The sequence below is a fragment of the Dreissena polymorpha genome, chromosome 5 (genome assembly GCF_020536995.1).
Source record: "Dreissena polymorpha isolate Duluth1 chromosome 5, UMN_Dpol_1.0, whole genome shotgun sequence".
NCBI lineage: Eukaryota > Metazoa > Mollusca > Bivalvia > Myida > Dreissenidae > Dreissena > Dreissena polymorpha.
The window spans coordinates 78,564,108-78,584,997 of record NC_068359.1 but is presented as its reverse complement, the minus strand read 5'-3'; the positions used below and the strand labels follow the sequence as shown (position 1 = coordinate 78,584,997).

General features: G+C 40.1%; 1 protein-coding gene across 3 annotated transcripts in view; it reads left to right on the top strand.

Moving 5' to 3' along the window:
- Positions 1–20,890, top strand: part of LOC127882070 (fibroin heavy chain-like) — a 46,890-nt gene that overhangs the window by 15,936 nt on the left and 10,064 nt on the right. For 2 of the 3 annotated variants that reach the window (XM_052430492.1, XM_052430490.1), the window contains exons 4-6: positions 12,292–12,332; positions 15,420–15,581; positions 17,316–19,333. In XM_052430492.1, coding sequence (XP_052286452.1) covers positions 12,292–12,332; positions 15,420–15,581; positions 17,316–19,333 — 2,221 coding nt within the window. The remainder of the gene's footprint in view (positions 1–12,291; positions 12,333–15,419; positions 15,582–17,315; positions 19,334–20,890) is intronic. The other variant, XM_052430491.1, reaches the window with a different exon arrangement.

The following is a 20,890-nucleotide window of genomic DNA, read 5'->3' as shown; positions in this document are numbered from 1 at the left end:
CTAGGATCATGAAACTTCATAGGTACATTGATCATGACTCGCAGATGACCTCTATTGATTTTGAGGTCACTAGGTCAAAGGTCAAGGTCACGGTGACTTGAAATAGTAAAATGGTTTTTTGAATGATAATTCAAGAATGCATATGCGGCCAACAGGGCACACTCTGAACAATATTACTGAAGCAACTGGTCTGTAATCCTAAATCTATAATTATCAGTCCAATGAAACATCATCCTTTTAGTAAAATACAGTGGATCAGTAAAAATATTATCAGAATATGAGATTTTTTGTATATTTTGTATATTAAATATTGTGTTAATGTTTAATTTTGTTGATTAATATAAATATAAGCAGGACAGGGGAGGTAATACACTACAGGGGAAACAAATGCAATAAGTTTAAATTTATTGTTACAGATTTGCCTCCCTTGTAATATATTTAAATTTTACCAAATGTAAGGCTAACTGCATTTTTGTAATGCATACTACTACTACTACTACTACTACTACTACTACTACTACTACTACTGCTGCTACTACTGCTGCTGCTGCTGCTGCTACTACTACTACTACTACTTCTACTACTACTACTACTACTACTACTACTACTACTACTACTACTACTACTACTACTACTTCTACTGCTACTACTACTACTACTACTACTACTACTACTACTACTACTACTACTACTACTACTACTACTATTCTACTTCTACTACTACTACTACTACTACTACTACTACTACTACTACTACTACTACTACTACTACTACTACTACTACTACTACTACTGCTCTACTACTACTACTACTACTACTACTACTACTACTACTACTACTACTACTACTACTACTACTACTATTTCTTCTGCTACCACCACCACCACCTACTACTACTACTCTATTACTACTACTACTACTACTACTACTACTACTACTACTACTACTACTACTACTACTACTACTACTTCTACTACTACTACTACTACTACTACTACTACTACTACTACTACTACTACTACTACTACTATTTCTTCTGCTACCACCACCACCACCACCATTCACAGTGACAAAATACGTATTCACACAATGGCTGCTACTACTACTTATAGCCCATATAGGGGGGCATGCATGTTTTACAAACAGCCCTTGTTATTTACGGCTATTGTCACGTTTTTTTTTCTATTTGCTTTTCTCTTTATACCACTACGACCGGCCGCTATTTTGTAGGCAGACGGCAATATTAACGGTGTATTCAAAGTATTGTTACGCTCTGTTAGTGCGCTCCTTATCAATGGTGGTTAATGTTTAACGCAAAGTCCGATTCAACTTCATACAACTTTTATTCAGTTTCCACGAATAACTCAACAAAATGTTTTATTTCCAACAACAAAATGACCTGCAACCTTTATTAAGGTTTTACAATACTTTCAATCTTGCGACGGTAAACTGCGCGTCAAAAAAGATATTTTTGACAATGGACATTACACTCGTAAACGGGACTTCGTCGAATTTAAGGAACAAGGACACTTGCCAACGATCATAACAAAAATAGATTGAATGCTTTAAATAATTCTCAAGTTAAATGAAATATGTTAAATGTTCGCTTTATTATCTGCTTACAAAGGTATTACTGTTATTATAAGTTACTTAAATTACTCACGAAAAGAAAAAGTACTTTTTAAGAAAAATTTGGCGTGGATGTTGCCTGCCTTAAGGTTTTGACTAGAATGAATCTTGTGACCAAAATTTGGTCACTTTATATAGCCGCGGCGTTCCACTTGTGACCAGAAATTGGTCACTGTGACCAGAAGTTGGTCACTGTGACCAAATATTGGTCACTGTGACCAAATATTGGTCACAGTGTGACCAAAAACGGGTCACAATAACTGCCGCGACCAATTATGGAACGCTCGCACGCTTAACACTTATAAATAATAAAATAGACTTTAAATGACAAAACAATTTAAAACAGACTATATGAACTAAATAATGACCTTACGTCTGCTAAAAATAGTGCAGCTTTCTTACCTAAAGCTTAAATATAGCGCCGGTGAGATTTATGTTTACACCGCTGTGTGTTGCTATGCAAAAATTACCCACAAGTCGACATTCCAAGATGGCGGACAGTGGAAAAATCACATGCCGATTTCTACTGAACATTACAAATAACAATACAAATAATGAAGATATTCGTATAACATGCATGGATTAGCAAAATATGTGTACTCAACTTTCACGGAGAGTTATTTTAAGCTATAAACATTCAGTGTTAAACATAGATAATTGAAGTAAAAGTGTGTTTACGAGCAGACCGTTTTCAAGTCAACTTTACAAGAAAGAACAGTGGCAGGATTCTTGGTAAAAAATGGTAAATTACAAACATGGTTTGATTTATATGTTAGTGGGTCTGTGTATTATCAGATTCATGTGCATATTCTACTTATTATGTTTGTAAAAACACCAGACCAACCGAATGTCACTGTACACACAAGTATTTAAAAGGTAAACAATTTTTGTACTTAATAACCAGCTCACTACATTACCCCCCACAAATTTTGGCTAAACTCCCGTAGCCAATACATATTTAAATAAAATTTCACTAAAATGTCATGTTCCAGAATATCCATGTATAACTGTCCATATCGAGCTTCCGTAGAAATAATGTTATAAGATAACCGTACACATTTAAAGACAATTTAAGTGAAACTCAAACATTACATATAGTTTTTAAAACATGAACATTAATTATTTAAATAAATGTCATCGTCATACTAGTTAGTGCCATTGTAAAACAACAAAACTATTAACGCAGTAAATGTAATATGGCACAGTTAGTGTTTTTTATTTAAGTTATTTTTTTTCAAAGCGTCCCGAATCTCCTTTAACACATTAAGCATGTCCCTGTGATTTGCGTTTATTGCGCTCAAAATTGAAGACTGTCCCTCCCTTATTGCGTTGACCATCTGTATAGTTGACTGCCTTATTGCATCAACCATCGCGTCCTGGACTACAGCTGACGTAACTGGGGAAGCTGCCATCGTAGGGGAGACCACAATTTCCTGTTCTGGTGTTGCCGTCAGTAGCATGGGACTCCTCGCATCCCGCTGTTCGTCAGGTGTAAGAGATGGTACCTGCTGATTAGGTTCCTCATGAGTAACCGTTTTCTGATCATCAGTGGCGACCAGAGATACCAACCATTCGTTGAACTCCTCCTCCCCCTCGACGTGCTCGTCCATCAAGGGCGTTGGGGCATCATATTGGTCTACTTGAGGGCTAGTCAAGCATCCTGGCTCGCTGGATAGAGCAAAAGAATTAGCTTCCGTGCCTTCCTTTTGCCCTGCAATTGAGACGAACGCAGACGGTTGAGTTGGTGTGATCGTCGCTGGCTTCGTTGCCCAAGGCCCCTCATGAATAGTCCTGCTCGACGCTTGCCTCCCTGTCATAGCCCTGAATAGTTCAAGGCCCGACACTGGGCCATGATTATTCGTAGCTTGTGGCAAAACAGCGTTGACTGGTTCCCCCGGTTCGTCAACGGCTTCAATCAGGGTTTGGATGTCAATTGGGTTTTCAGCCTTGTTTAGCAAAATTTTTGAGTCCGGAAACCCAAGTCTGCTTACTTCCTCCACATGCCGCTGGTACTTTTTAACATGGTTCATTAGCTCATTCTCCTCCATACACCGAAAGTTGCACAGGCTACATGAATACGGCACACGGTCGAGAGACACGTGATACTTAAATACATGGGCTATCGACCTCGATTTCCGATCTGCTTTCCCACATACACGACACTTATACTTCCTATGCCGGTCATCAACTGCTCGCCACATGTTCTAAAATAAACAACCAGTATTGATGTAACACCTTGATATTTTTACTAAACTTAATGATCTTGAGAAGCGTCATTGTTCCTTTTCGCCACTAAACGTAAGATTATACTTTAACTAATCCTTTTTTTTTGTAATAGCCCCCCACCCAAATAGTAAACAAAAATATAGTTCTCTTATATGCATTTTGATTTTCTTTTTTTTTACGCAACGTTTTTTTTTTCCGCGCACGATCCTAAGTACTCATTTAATATTGCTATTATTATTTTAATTCTTATTTATTTACTTATCTATTTATTCGTTTATTTATTATCAGCGTTTTCAATATCACGGTTCCCATTACGTTTTACCAACTCCCTTATGTTCATCACGTTGTAGTTTCTTTACCACACTTATAGCCCATTTAGGTATGTTATTACCGTCGTACGCTTTCAATTTATCGTGGTGCACCAATTTGGTCGCGCCATCACGGGTCAATTGTATCACGAAGTTTAATGGCGATTTACACTCAATTACGACATACGGTCCTTCGTACAATCGTTCAAGTTTCGGACACACACCTATTTTCCTGTGTTCGTGTAAATACCACACAAAATCACCCCTTTTGTAGCTGTGGTGAACGACATTAGTATCGTATATTTCTTTACTTCTCTCCGCCCTTGTTCGTAACAATCTACGAGCTATTAAATGTGCACGCAACATACAATTACGCAAGTACTGAACGTATTCGTCACACGACGTGACCGGGTTCGACTCTTCATTTGCGTAATTATATATGAGGTCCGCCGGCACACGAATCTCTCGACCAAGGCACATCAAATTAGGGGACAGGCTTGTCGTTTCATGGGGCGTCATCCGATACGCCCCCGCGATACACCCCAAGTGAAGATCCCATTCTTCCTGCTCGTCAACTAAGAAGGCTCTTATCATTTTCAAGAGGGTTCTATTGAATCTTTCAGTCTGACCGTTCCCTTTTGGATTTTTCGGGCTTGTTCGTGTCTTTTTAACGTTCAACATCTGGCACATATCCTTGAAGACGCGACTCTCAAAAGTAGAACCTTGGTCACTATGTATGCTACAGGGCGTACCCCACCGTGCAACAAAGTCATTCACGATTCGTCTGGCACAGTCTTCGGCCCGTTGATTGGGGACCGCCAACACTTCTACATATTTAGTGAAATGATCCGTCATTACTAAAATGTATCGATTCCCTCTCTCTGTTTCAGGGAACGGTCCCATATAATCTATTGCCAACGTGTCCCACGGTGCACCCGCTCTTAATCCACCCAACGGCGCTTTCGGTTTCTTGGTACCAAGCTTATCAGAAGCGCAGATGTCACACTTTCTTATCGTCAACTTGACATCCTTCATTTCATACCAGTAAAACCTCTGGCCAACTATCTCCTTGGTTTTCTTCACCCCAAGGTGTCCAGATAGTAGCGTTTCGTGCAACTGACGCACCATTTCTTCACGCTGATCTTTAGGGAGTATCAGCTGATAGAATTGCCCAGTACCATTCTTTTTTACAAATTTCTTGCATAAAACGTCGTTAACTATCAATAGCTGCTCCCATAGTATCCAATAGTGTCTTGTTTCTTGGCTCATCAGATCTACATGTATTTCGCTCTTACTTGGTCTTACGCCTTCTCGTTTTGCTTTTATTATAACGGAAATATCAGGGTCCTTGCTCTGTTCTGTCGCTATTTCCGCTGGAGTTTTGTCGTACAACCAGCACTGACCACCTGACTCCACCTTAATGGAAGTAGACGTAGACGTTGAGGCTTGTTCGGGTTTTGCAGGCTGAGTGCTACGAGCAACTCTAACTACCGCCTTGCATTGTTCATCGTCTTCTTTGGGTTCTTGACCATCACATGGTTTCAGTTGATATTGCATCAACAGGGACCGTCGCTTACATTTTTGACACGGCCCACACTTCAACGGTTCACTCATGTCTACTTCACTAAACGTGCAATCTTTTGGTGTCGCGCACCTCGACAACGCGTCACAATGACCGTGCTTTTTCCCAGGCCGATATTCAATGCCAAAGTCATACGGCGCTAAAATCTCAATCCAACGTGCTATTTTGCTACTCGGTTCTTTCAGGCTAAACAGCCAAACTAAAGCCTGGTGATCTGTGCGCACTAAAAATCGCCTACCCAAGAGATATTGCCTGAAATATTGTACAAAGAAGACAACTGCCAAAAGTTCTTGCTCGGTAATACAATAATTCTTTTCGGCCTTGTTGAATGAGCGGCTACCATATGCGATGACTCTCTCTCTGCCTTCTTGGATCTGTGCGAGTACTGCACCAATTCCTACCCCCGACGCGTCGGTATCCAGCACAAATTCACCGCCGTCATTCAATGGATAGCCCATTACTTCAGGTCCCATCAACGCTCTCTTGATGTGCTGAAAAGCGTCCTCACACCTGCTGTCCCACAAAAATACCGCATCCTTTTTTGTCAGGTCAAACAGGGGTCTTGCCACTTTTGCAAAGTCCTTAATAAAGCGCCTATAATAAGAACCGGTTGCAACAAATTGTTTCACCTGTTTTCCGTTGGCCAGTTTGCAATCTTCTCAACATTAGAAGTATCCAGTAGTACTCCATCCTGGGAAACAATGTGTCCCAAAAACACCACTTCACTCTGCAGCATGTTACACTTGTCTGGCCGTAATTTTAGACCCGCTTGCTTCATACGGTCTAACACCTGGTCTACCCTCAATATGTGCTGCTCAAAGTCCTTCCCAAAAACGACCACATCATCGATGTATACAAGGCACGTGACCCATTGCAAGCCTTGTAGTACTAGCTCCATTGTTCTTTGGAATGTACAGCTCGAATTGTTTAAGCCAAAAGGCATTCGTGTCATTTCGAATTGACCGTATTTGCATACAAATGCACTTTTGGGCCTGTCTGATTCTTTGAGTGGTATCTGAAAATAACCACTGGTCAAATCAAAACTGCTGAAAAGGGATGAACCGGCGACAGCATCTAAACAATCCTGTATTCGAGGCATAGGAAAGCCGTCAGGTTTTACAAGCGCGTTTAACTTCCTGTAATCAACGCAAGGCCGAATTGCACCCGACTTCTTACGCACCAGCACAATTGGAGAGGCCCATGGTGAGGTGCTCTTTCTAATGACCCCCTTCTCGTGTAGCTCTTCAATCGCCTTTTTCTCTTCTTCCGCATACGCCATCGGCACACGTCGTGGTCTTTGTTTAATCGGCGGCGCATTCCCGGTATCAATCGAATGTTCAGCCAGATTTGTAAGGCCAATGTCCCACTCCGCTTTGGAAAACGTCTCACCGTATTTCTTCAGTAACCCTGCTACGACACGCTGTTGTTTCACATCTTTTCCTATGATCGATCTTTCATACAAATCGCGCAAATGATCCGGCACTTCATTTTCATCAGCTTCTGGAAACACATTTATTATATTAACGGGCTCCGGTGTAACCTGAACTCGGCGCACTGATACTCTATTTACATCTTCAGACTCGGCATTCGCAATCACCTTAACAACGTCTTCAGCTTCTTCTGCTTGTGCTACTTGCATGTTCTGTCTTAACCGCACCTCGTGTGAGAAAGGGTTTAATACTCGCACTTTACACGTAGGATGCGCGTTCACATTCACTAGTGTCGTGGCCATCAACAACTTATGTGTATCTTTGAAGGTCGCTATCGGTTCGACAATAAAGTCCCCGACATTCACGTCGTCACTTTCCTGCCTTTCAATAAATACATCTATAAGTGCCTCTGATTCGCCAGGTACTGTCACATCGTCTGCTACAGTAACTATTCTGATAGGCTTGCCTGTATGTTTGCCGATGCAAGGTATTTCCACACCATTTATGACCATCACCCTTTTGCTAATCAATATATCAGCTGGACCATTCGTTTCCGATCCTAGGACGTCGTATCCCAGCAGGACATCGTCTTCAATCTCTGCCACCACGGCCTCACACTCCAACTTGGCTGGTCCAACCATGAGCCGAAACCCACCCATTCCTAACTCCTTAATGGATGTCCCATTGGCTCCTACTAGGTTGACAGACCCCTTCAGAATCGGTTTCTCTGCCGTCGACATTCTATTGTAGACCCTCTTGGAAACAATAGTTTTCGTTACGCCAGTATCCGCCGTAATAACCACTGGTACACCCCCTACAGAGCCCCTAACATAGAACTCGTCTCCATGTTGCTTCCCTGCGGATACACCTTTTGCAAATTGCATTGCAATCGTCGCATTGTTATTTTGGTTCACAGCCATATCAAAATTATCTGATGGCTTGGTGTTATTTTCAGTGCATTGATTCTGGCCTTCCGATGTATTCATTAATTGGACCACTCTTTGGCCGCAAGAGTCGGTCCCTGCCCGTTTAAATGTCCTTCTGTTGTGACAATGGGGTTTTCTGAGCGGTTGTTTGGTGTACTTCGACATTCCCTCGCGTAGTGCCCCTGTTTATGGCACCGGAAACATTCTACGTTTCGTCTTCCGGTACCCGACCACCTACTAGACCCATTCTGACGCTCTAACTTTTCAATTCTGCTCAGCAGCTCCTTGATATCATTGCTATTTGTTTTATCGGTTTCAACTTCCATCTGATTTCTCACCCCGTCACTCGATCCTTTAGGTGTCCATTTCGCATTAGGCCTCTTCGCTGCTGAACCCTTTCCACTAGCATCTCGATACGACCGGAAGTCGCGTTCACCGGAATAGCTTGGAGTTACTCTCCGAGCATTGTGCTTGTCCCTCCGTTCACCCCTACCGGACTTCCGTATCTGAATGTAATTCACGGCGTAATAGACTGCCTCGTCAATGTTTCTTGGGTCCTTATTGAACTCTATTTCAAATTTGAGCTCGTAGTCACTCAGGCCGTCGAGAAACCTTCTTACCAAGTCCTCGTCTCTGGTACGCCGGTCTCTGTAGCTGTGCGCCTTGTCATAGAGACGCTTGAGATCGGCCGCATATTCCTCCAAACTTTCACCATGTCGCTGGGACCTTCTGCTGAACTTGGCGGCGAACGCACCTGGTGTCTCAATTACCCTGAACCGGCTATTAATTTCAGCAATTAGCTCGTGGTAATTGTTGATGATATGCGGCGATAGCTGCGTGAACACAAATTGGGCTGCAGCACCTTCTAATCTGGGAAGCAGTTGGTTCAGCCTCTCGTCTTCGCTCCAGTGGAACCTGCTCGCAATAATTTCGAATTGTGCAATCCAGGTAGCCCACTCTTCCTTTCCGGAGTATGCCGGCAGTTTTACTGGAAGCGGTTTAGCGACAAGTGGAGTAGCGAACCTAACCCCGTATGGTTCCATGTCGTTCGCATACCTCACTTCCGGACCGTAACGCGCACTGTCCCTTGTTTGACCGGCTTGTCTGCGATCGTAGTTAAGTATAACCTCGTCCAGTTCACACCGTTCACCGTCGTATCGATGGACATATGAACCCCTTTCTTCTGCACCGGTACCATCCTGGTACCTAGGCACACTGCAACGCCCGTGGGAGGTTATATTTTCGTACACCTGCCGACTCCCGTCTCTGTATTCTCTCCCTTGCAGAGGCCCTGCTACTCCGTTCCGCGTATAAGTAGCCGATCCCGACTCAACAGCGCTTGCCCCAGTGCTCTTGTCCTTGTTATTGTTTGTGTCCATGCACATAGCGGTACTACTTGTTTGGCGATCTTGTTTCAAATTGTTCAACTCCCGAACAACATCTTTGAGCACAGTTGCGATACTCGCCAACTGCGTTTGGATCACCGAACCCTCGGTCGATTGGCCAACGTCGGCGGTGCTATCCGCGTCGTCGTCCCATTCCCTTTCGTGGCTTGCCCGTAGGTTGCTGTCTTCCTCCTCATTTTCGATCCGTCGTTGAAAACTTATTTCACTATCAACTCGATTTGGGGAAAGCATGTTTAGAAATGTTTATTACTTTTCTCGCTAAATATTATTTTAAGTTGATATGTGTTTGGAAATACATTCTATTTTATTTATTTAATGTGCATGTCAACTCTAGAGTAGTTTATTATTTATTTTCTGTTAGATGTGCTAAATATCTCGTTTATAAATTATTCGGTAGCGTAAATATCAAGCGTTAGTTTATTGCGGTTTTAGTTTACATTAACACCAAATGTTTATTCTGCGTAATGTTCATTTCACTAGACCAGCATATAACAGCTGATCCCACCGCTGCCACCATAAATTTTGTTACGCTCCGTTAGTGCGCTCCTTATCAATGGTGGTTAATGTTTAACTCAAAGTCCGATTCAACTTCATACAACTTTTATTCAGTTTCCACGAATAACTCAACAAAATGTTATATTTCCAACAACAAAATGACCTGCAACCTTTATTAAGGTTTTACAATACTTTCAATCTTGCGACGGTAAACTGCGCATCAAAAAAGATATTTTTGACAATGGACATTACACTCGTAAACGGGACTTCGTCGAATTTAAGGAACAAGGACACTTGCCAACGATCATAACAAAAATAGATTGAATACTTTAATAATTCTCAAGTTAAATGAAATATGTTAAATGTTCGCTTTATTATCTGCTTACAAAGGTATTACTGTTATTATAAGTTACTTAAATTACTCACGAAAAGAAAAAGTACTTTTTAAGAAAAATTTGGCGTGGATGTTGCCTGCCTTAAGGTTTTGACTAGAATGAATCTTGTGACCAAAATTTGGTCACTTTATATAGCCGCGGCGTTCCACTTGTGACCAGAAATTGGTCACTGTGACCAGAAGTTGGTCACTGTGACCAAATATTGGTCACAGTGTGACCAAAAACGGGTCACAATAACTGCCGTGACCAATTATGGAACGCTCGCACGCTTAACACTTATAAATAATAAAATAGACTTTAAATGACAAAACAATTTAAAACAGACTATATGAACTAAATAATGACCTTACGTCTGCTAAAAATAGTGCAGCTTTCTTACCTAAAGCTTAAATATAGCGCCGGTGAGATTTATGTTTACACCGCTGTCACTGTGTTGCTATGCAAAAATTACCCACAAGTCGACATTCCAAGATGGCGGACAGTGGAAAAATGCCGATTTCTACTGAACATTACAAATAACAATACAAATAATGAAGATATTCGTATAACATGCATGGATTAGCAAAATATGTGTACTCAACTTTCACGGAGAGTTATTTTAAGCTATAAACATTCAGTGTTAAACATAGATAATTGAAGTAAAAGTGTGTTTACGAGCAGACCGTTTTCAAGTCAACTTTACAAGAAAGAACAGTGGCAGGATTCTTGGTAAAAAATGGTAAATTACAAACATGGTTTGATTTATATGTTAGTGGGTCTGTGTATTATCAGATTCATGTGCATATTCTACTTATTATGTTTGTAAAAACACCAGACCAACCGAATGTCACTGTACACACAAGTATTTAAAAGGTAAACAATTTTTGTACTTAATAACCAGCTCACTACAGTATACAGTGTCTGATGACCCAATATTATCCGATAGCTCCACCACTTCTCAAGTTTCATTCGACAACGTCATGTCATGTGTAAGCGAGCTCAATGCTGATTGGCAAGCTACCATGTGTACTTCAATAACAATAAAGTCAAGCGATGTCTAATCGGGTACAGACCCGTTTTCGTTTACTGTTCGAATTGCGAACACTTACATTGGAAAAATAGACAAATATAGGAAACCAGTCCTGGTTAAAATGGCCGATGTTTTCAACAAAATTTTACTAGCTTTTCGCATTTTCGCAAGTAAGATTTTTCTTGAGCCAAATCTCAATATTTTCACAAATGGCTCAAATGGCAAATGCCAGCGCAAGCCTTGTTGCCCCCCTTTGATGTAATGGTGTAATTCAAAATGGCTGAAACAAAGCGAATAACAACGATTAAGTTGAACATTTTCACAGGAAAATTTTTGTTCTGCTCAACATTCGTATATAAGACACACCCACTACTTGAAGAAAAAGGTAAAAAGAGGTAAAAAGTGCGTATTATATTCGCGTATTCACGGTTAGAAGGAAAGCCATTATATAGTTCTTTTTATTAATGATAAAAACAATTTTCATCTGCATGTTATATGTAAGCCTTAGACTGTTTGTAAGGGTGTAATAAAATATGGCTTTACACTTTATCTTGTGTTTTTATTTTGATAACATTTGCTTTTTTATATGCAGTTTATTCTTGTGGTTTTACTTGGATAACAAATGTTTTATTTTTATTTGAAAAAAAATTCTGTATAGTAAATGGTATTGAGAGTTGACAAGGTGGAATATAATAGAGATGTCCTGAGTTGAATCCCCAGTCTGGGAGCATAATTTCAATATTACTTTTCAAGTATTATTTCTTCCAAGAATGTTTCCATAATATGCCAATGATGTTCCATATAAATGAGCTTGACAAAATTAGCTTATATAAAACTTATGAAGTGGTATTTACTGATCACACCCGTTCATAACTATGTTTCAGTGAACAGTCAACGGCTTCAGGAGGGCAGACAGGTATGGCAGGTGAGAATACTTGGACTTAAAACCCACCTAAAAAGCTTGATTACAAAGGGACAATTTTCCTACAAATTGTCATTAATTAAATGAAGTGTATACAATATGTTCAAAAAAGTGAAATAATGCTACTGACTTACTTACTTAAAAAGCTTGATTACCGTAAATCTACGAATATAATACGCCCTCATGCATAATACGCGGCCCCGAGTTTGGTCAAAATTTATCGATAAAAATTGAAAATCCGAGTAAAATACGCACTAAAAAAATCAGTGTCCGAAATCGGCCATTTCCGAAAAAAGGTGTCAATATATTTTTGTGCTGTGAAAATGGCAAATCAATTTGGTGTTGTCAACTATCTGTTACCCCGGTATATTGATCGGGATGTGTTATAGTGCTGTTGTTATGACAGTTATGACAGCATAATAAATATCTCTGTCTATTGTTTATATTACCATTGATTGTTACCCATAACACACGGGCCCCTTGCTGACATCCGGGTCAAGCAATCATAATTACAAAAGAAAGAAGCAGAAACGCTGTTTTTTGTTTTCACATTTAATTCAATTTGACAATATTCGGGACGATAATAATTATAATAATAATAAAGTAATAAGAAAACAATATGGTTACTTCCGTTTTTATAGTTGTCTAGAAGAATTACTTTTTCTTTTTTCTAGTTACAAACTCGATACTTTAATATAACTTAAAATACATTTAAACTGCTCGTGTTTTTCATGATCTTGTTAATTAAAATACGCTGCTGTCATTATGGCTAGTTTGGGAGTAAAAAACAAATTAATTAATAATCACATTTCAATTTAATTCGGCAATCGGCAGACAGGTGTAATAGACTCTATTAGCATCATAAAACTAATTATTTAATTACCACTCTTTACTTCAGATATGGTAAATATGCGGTAGAAAGATAAATAGTGGACAGCTAAGAAATTTTTATTTACGGGTATTGTCAGTTGTTTTTTTTTCATTTGCTTATCTCTTTATACGACTTAGTGTCCAGTCGCTATTTTGTAGGCAGACGACGATATTAACTGTGTATTCAAAGTATACAGTGTCTGCGCATGGATGACCCAATATTATCCGATAGCTCCTCCTGTTCTCACGTTTCATTCGACAACGTCATTTCATGTGTAAGCGAGCTCAATGTTGATTGGCCAGCTACCATGCGCACTTCAATAACAATAAGGTCAAGCGATGTCTCATAATCGGGTACAGACCGGGTTTCGTTTACTGTTCGAATTGCGAACACTTTCATTAAAACAAAGAGACAAATATAGAAAACAAGTCCGATATAAATGGCGGATGTTTTCAATGAAATTTTACTAGATTTTCGCATTTTCACAAATAAGATTTTTATTGAGCCAAATTTTCAATATTTTCACAAATGGCGAACAACAGCGCGAGCCCTGTTGCACCCCTTTGATGTAATGGTGTAGTTCAAAATGGCTGCCGCAAAGCGAATAACAGCGATTAAGTTGAAAATTTGCACAGGAAAAATTTTGTTCTGCTCTTAACTGGTATATTATACGCACCCCCTACTTGAAGAAAAAATCGGCAGGTTAAAAAGTGCGTATTATATTCGTAGATTTACGGTACAAAGGGACACTTTTCCAAAAAATTGTTATTAAGTAAATAAAATGTAAACAATATGTCCAAACAAGTGAAATAATACTACAGACTAACTTACTTAAAACGCTTGATTACAAAGGGACATTTTTGAAAAAAATTGTCAATAATTACATAAAATGTATACAATATGTTCAAAAAAAAAAGAAATACTACTACTGACTAAGACAAATGTTTCAAATAAGTTTCTGAGATATATAATCATCAATCAAAATCAAAATATCAAGGAAGCAATTGTTGTACTTGTTTCCAAAATCATAATGGCATTAATAAAATGGCGTACTATAAACTTGGTTCAATTTTAAAGCCTAGATGGCAGAGGGGCTTGGTATTATTGTATTCCTATGGTCTTGGAATTGAATCCTGGTGAATGAATTTTTTGTAATAAACTTTTTTATGTTTAAAGAACTTGTTTCCCAACAATTTGAACCTCCTAATTCTTATGTTTCATTTTGATACTTTATATAAAAGTGAAGATATGCCCATGACACTACAACAGTATGAATATTCTTGAGGAAAAAAACTGTGAAATTATGAAAGAATGAGTGATGGTTCTGATGTACATGTGCAACCATACTTTATTATTGTCCAGATATACTCCAGACAAAATGGAATTATACAAAATAATAAAGGGTAATACATGTAACTCTAAAAATATGGAAGCAAGAGCTGTGGCTCTTGTAAACTTCACATCCCTGCAATGAGATATACTTATCTATTAAAGGGGCCTTTTCACTGATTTTGGCATGTATTGAAGTTTGTCATTAAATGCTTTATATTGATAAATGTAAACATTGGATCTAAAAAGCCCTAGTAAAAACAAGAATAAAATTAAAGAAATAGAAATGAGTCACCCTGAACTGGGCTTGAACCACTGAGTAAAAGTCTTTTGCTTACACCACTCGGCCATCCGTGCTCATACTATAATGATTTTATTTTATACTTAATATAAGCAATCCTCGTAGTGTCACACATTTTAACGACAAGAACAAAACTATCAAAATTATTAAATTGTTTCGCGTTGCAACACTGTATAATTTTCTGGTTATTAAATTGTCAAAAATGCATGTAATGGGTATGTTGGAGCATGGTAAATGTTCAGTATTATTGTTCCTCACAAAGATCATAACTACAACGAAAATTTGCGAATGTGAAACAATTTTTAAAAACAATTTTTTTTTTAATTTTGTTATTTTATCAAAATGTGAAAATGTCCCTTAAAGTGTCTTGCTGACACTTGTTTTAGTTTTTAAGATATGCTCGATACAAAATTTTGATACAGAAATATACAAAGGGAAATAACTGTATGAAAGCCTGCAGAGTTGTAGGATAATGTCATGTATAAAGAAGTCCATGCCTGTATACAATATGCACTACAATTTATACATTCAAATACTTTTATAAAGTATATCATTTATACATCATGCCTTTAATTTTTATTTATTACAGTTCATGCTCCTCCCCCACCACCCCCGCCTGGCCCCTATGTGGCCCCTTCCAGCCAGCCAACATCCACATCTGCAACCTGGGGCGGGTCATATGGTGGTAACTATGGTTACCAGAGTGGCACGGTCGCCCCACCCCCACCTGGTCCTGTCAACCCACAGACTGGTGTGTAATACATTTTCCCCTATTTATTATGCCCCCCTTCGAAGAAGAGGGGGTATATTGTTTTGCACATGTCGGTCCGTCGGTCGGTCAGTCCACCAGATGGTTTCCGGATGATAACTCAAGAACGCTTTGGTCTAGGATCATGAAACTTCATAGGTACATTGATCATGACTGGCGGATGACCCCTATAAATTTTCAGGTAACTAGGTCAAAGGTCAAGGTTACAGTGACTCGAAATAGAAAAATGGTTACCGGATGATAACTCAAGAATGCTTAGGCCTAGGATCCTGAAATGACTGGCAGATGACCCCTATTGATTTTCAGGTCACTAGGTCAAAGGTCAAGGTCACAGTGACTCAAAATAGTAAAATGGTTTCAGGATGATAACTCAAGAATGCTAACGCCTAGGATCATGGAACTTCATAGGTACATTGGTCATGACTGGCAGATGACCCCTATTGATTTTCAGGTCACTAGGTCAAAGGTCAAGGTCACAGTGAAGACAGTAAAATGGTTTCCAGATAATTACTCAAGAATGCTCACACCTTGGATCATGAAACTTCACAGGTAGATTGATCATGACTCGCAGATGACCCCTATTGATTTTGAGGTCACAAGGTCAAAGGTCAAGGTCATGGTGACCCAAAATAGTAAAATGATTTTCGGATGATAACTCAAGAACGCTTTTGCCTAGGATCATGACACTTCATAGGTGCATTGATCGTGACTCACAGATGACCCCTATTGATTTTCAGGTCACTAGGTCAAAGGTCAAGGTCACAGTGACAAAAAAAGTATTCACACAATGGCTGCCACTACAACGGACAGCCCATATGGGGGGCATGCATGTTTTACAAACAGCCCTTGTTTATTTTTATTATGCCCCTCTTCGAAGAAGAGGGGGTATATTGCTTTGCTCATGTCGGTCGGTCTGTCGGTCCCTCCACCAGGTGGTTGTCAGACGATAACTCAAGAACGCTTGGGCCTAGGATCATGAAACTTCATAGGTACATTGATCATGACTCGCAGATGACCCCTATTGATTTTGAGGTCACTAGGTCAAAGGTCAAGGTCACGGTGACCCGAAATAGTAAAATGGTTTTGAATGATAACTCAAGAAAGCATATGCCTAGGATCATGAAACTTCATGGGTAGATTGATCATGACTCGCAGATGACCCCTATTGATTTTGAGGTTACTAGGTTAAAGGTCAAGGTCAAGGTGACCCGAAATAGTAAAATGGTTTCCGGATGATAACTCAAGAATGCATACGCCTAGGATCATGAAACTTCATGGGTAGATTGATCATGACTCGCAGATGACCCCTATTGATTTTGAGGTCACAAGGTCAAAGGTCAAGGTCACGGTGACCCGAAATAGTAAAATGATTTTCGGATGATTACTCAAGAACGCTTTTGCCTAGGATCATGACACTTCATAGGTACATTGATCGTGACTCGTAAATGACCCCTATTGATTTTCAGGTCACTAGGTCAAAGGTCAAGGTCACAGTGACAAAAAACGTATTTACACAATGGCTGCCACTACAACGGACAGCCCATATGGGGGGCATGCATGTTTTACAAACAGCCCTTGTTTAGTTACTCATCCATAAGTTGAGCTGACTTTTAAAGTCAATTTTGGGAGCGTTTTTAGGTCAACTTACGGCCACAAATTTACCGTATATATTAGATATTTATGTATGGTTATGAATGTTAAAGTTTCTGCTTTCAGCTACAGGTGCCTATGGGAGCCAGCAAGGTGGATACGGGGCATCAGCTAGCAATACAGCCCAGGTCCCTAGCAACCCTCCCATCACTTCATACAACTCTTCTGAGCAGCAGAAATACGGCGGGGGCCAGTCGACTGAGGCATCTTACAGTCACCAGTCTGGGGCACCCAGCTATGGGGGTCAGTATTCCACAAGTGGCCAGCCACAGTCCCATTATGGGCAGCAGAAAGACAGCTCTAGTTCCGGTTATGCTTCAACATCTAGCCAAAATACTGGCTCTGCATATGGTCAAGTAAGCAGTTCTTCTGGACTGGGGCAAGGAATGAACAAGTATGGACAGTCGCAGGCTGGTCAGGGCTACTACCCAGAAACCCCTGCCACCCATCAGGGGCCAGCTAGTGATCAAGGCAAATTTGGGGGCTATGGTAAACAGGGATCATCAGCAGGACATTCAGGAAAGCTAGAGAGTTACAAGATGAGCTCCCAACCAGAGGGGACGGGCTACGGCCATGGTGGTTACCAAGGCAATACTGCTGGAACCCAGCCTGGGTTTAGCTCTCAAGGTGGGAAGGCAATGAGCGCAGGGAACCAGTCGCAGAAAGGCTACACCGCATCGACAGGATACGGCGCACAAGGTGAATATGGTCAGAAGGATGATTCAGCAGCACAGCAGTATTACTATGATTCTGGCAGTGATTATGGTAGGAATAACAATGACAAAGATTTGCATTCAGGTCTAGGTTCTAAGGGATGGAATGCACAAGGGAAAGATGGAGGTTTCGGTGGAAATAGCTATGTAGAAGACCAGAAAACAGAGAATTATGGGTATGAAGATAATCAGTATGGTTCATACTCGGAGGAATATGGTGAAGGATATGTTACACCTCAGAGCAGTGGAGGTAGAGGAACGTATTCAGGGGATAGGGGTTTTCAGGCAGGAAGGGGACGGGGTAACAATGCGGGGAGGGGTTTTAGGGGTGGAAGAGGAGCAGGCAGTGAAGTAGGCAAGACAGGGGGAAAGCAGGAAGAGAGTTGGGGTGCTGAAGACCAAGGGGCTAGGGGAGGAGGATTTGGTGGTATAAGGGGAGCTGGAAATCAGGGGCCTAGAGGGCGGGGTTTTGATGGAAATAGGGGGGCAGGTTATCAGGGTGGTAGGGGATGGGGTTTTGATGGAAATAGTGGGGGTGGGAATCAGGGGAATAGAGGAGGGGGTTTTGAGGGAAATAGGGGCAGGGGAAATCAAGGGGGAAGAGGTAGGGGTTTTGATGGTGGAAAGGGTAGAGGGGAAAATGATTATAATTCTTCCAATACGGATCAAGTTGGAGATTATGATAGTCAGGGGAACAGTGGGTTTAATCCAGGGTTCAGAGGCAGAGGGAGAGGTTTTGTCGGGGGTTTAAGAGGTAGATGGGGCGGAGATAGGCAGGGAGGTGATCAGTGGCAGTCTGGCCAAGGGTCTTCTGATGAGGGGATTAGAGGGGCCAGAGGGGGTTTTGGAAGGGGCAGGGGTGATAGAGGCTCGTTTAGAGGCAACAGCAGCGGAATGGGAGGATTTGGACAACAGAATCAAGACAGCAAGAATAATGAAAATAATGCGGGTGCAGCTAAGAGTGTTGATGATATGAATACCAAACGAAAGAGCGAGGAAATGCCACAGTTGGAAATCAAAAAGAAAAAGGAGGATGAGAAAATTGATGTGATGCCCTTCATAAAAGCCCATGTAGAGGAGCACTGCACAGTGAATCCGGAAGCCCGGAAACTTGCGGAGGAATCGTTGAAAAAGATGATGCAGCCATGTTACTGTGTGCTGTGCAATGCAAGAATGAGCGGACCACCGCAAGCCATGATGCATTACCAGGGGAAGAACCATAACAAGAAGATCAAGAACTTTATCACGTGCGGGATGACCAAGTACGCAGAGAAAGTTCAGAATGAGGAAAATAAGTCGGAGGAAGAGCTGCAGAGAGAACGCATGGAGGAGGAAGAGAGGAATAGGATTCTGGATGCGAAAGTCGCACAGGTTTGCAATAATTTACACTTCAGGGCGCTGTCTTATCAAAGGTCTTACAATAAATTTAAGTTACAATGGAATTTTAAAGTTGAATAGTAATAAGTGTATAACAACAGTAATTACTTTCATAGAAGAAAGGATATAGGACAGATTGAAGGAAATTAATAGAATTTCTTGAATTTATTTGTGCAGTTAAAAAAAATACCTTATATGAGAAATAAGTTTCTAATTGTAAGGACATAAAAAAAGTTTGAAAGGAAATATGTAGAATTAATGAAAATTTTTAATCATATCTATTAGCACTTAGCAATTAAACATCTTCAAAAATTGCATCGTAACTTAATTTTGTTGTGCGATGTTTTATAAGACACGTTCCAGGCCTGTACTCACCAGCTTGTTCTTTGACTTAGGATTGACAACAAGGCATCGCAAAAGGGCTGCAGGGGATATCTCATAGTTGCTCCCTTATTTGTTTGTTGTTTAAAATGCTTTGTACATTACTGTTCAGTTCATTATGAAAAGATAGCAGAGTTTTATAAACTATTGCATAGGGAACTAGTTTCAAAAATAATTTTTAAAAGCAGGCATACTAGGCTATTTCAGTACACTGACTTGGAAAATATTTTCTAACCACCATTTGTGCTCAAATCTTTGACAAATTAATACAATTCTATATTAATAATAATGAACTCGGCTGTGATTAAAATGAGGTAAAAACTTCACATAAAGTTAAACACCATAATAGAAAAAGAAAATTCATGCATTTCAAATCCTACATGTAAGTCTAAGAATTGGTTGGTGATTACGGCCATAGGTCTTTGTTGAGTAAGTGGGAATGCAGTAACTAAATCAAGTGTTTTTTGTGTGTTTTTGGTTAATCGATCAATCTAATTATGATTCCAAAAACAAATAATTTTATAATTATTATTATATTTATTTGAAAAGCGTTCAAGAAACAGGTGAATACTGAAGTGCAACTTTTCCAATTGGACAAATAATATTTATTGAATTTTTTTATTATTTCTGAATACTGTAAAAAAACAAACCTTATATGAACCATAATCATGTTCTTAACCTGCCTCATGCGGAAAATGGGTCAAATGGCATATGGGGCTAGCATAGCTCCACTACGACCAAATCTGGGTTTTTGAATGGTCTTGTCGGTAGCTACCCTGTCCGCTAATCAGACCAATAACCTTTCTGGACTTTAAAGGTGACAGTGTAGCTACTGATATGTCCGCGCGCATACTACTGGAGCCATGATGACTGTATTTGGCATAAGACCCATTTTCGCATGACGCTGGTCATATAGTGTTACTTCATTCCCAACTGGTCAACATGTGACCATACATTACTTGATAATTTGCTACAATGAGTAGCGAAAATAAAATTAAAGTGCTCTATGAAATTTATGATGATTTCCAATGGATGCTTGAGTGAAAAACACCTGTATCTGCTAAAGATTGTAGTCATGTTCTGAGAAAACTGGTAAAAATGCATGTGCGTAAAGTGTCATCCCAGATAAGCCTGTGCAGTCCACACAGGCTAATCAGGGGACGACACTTT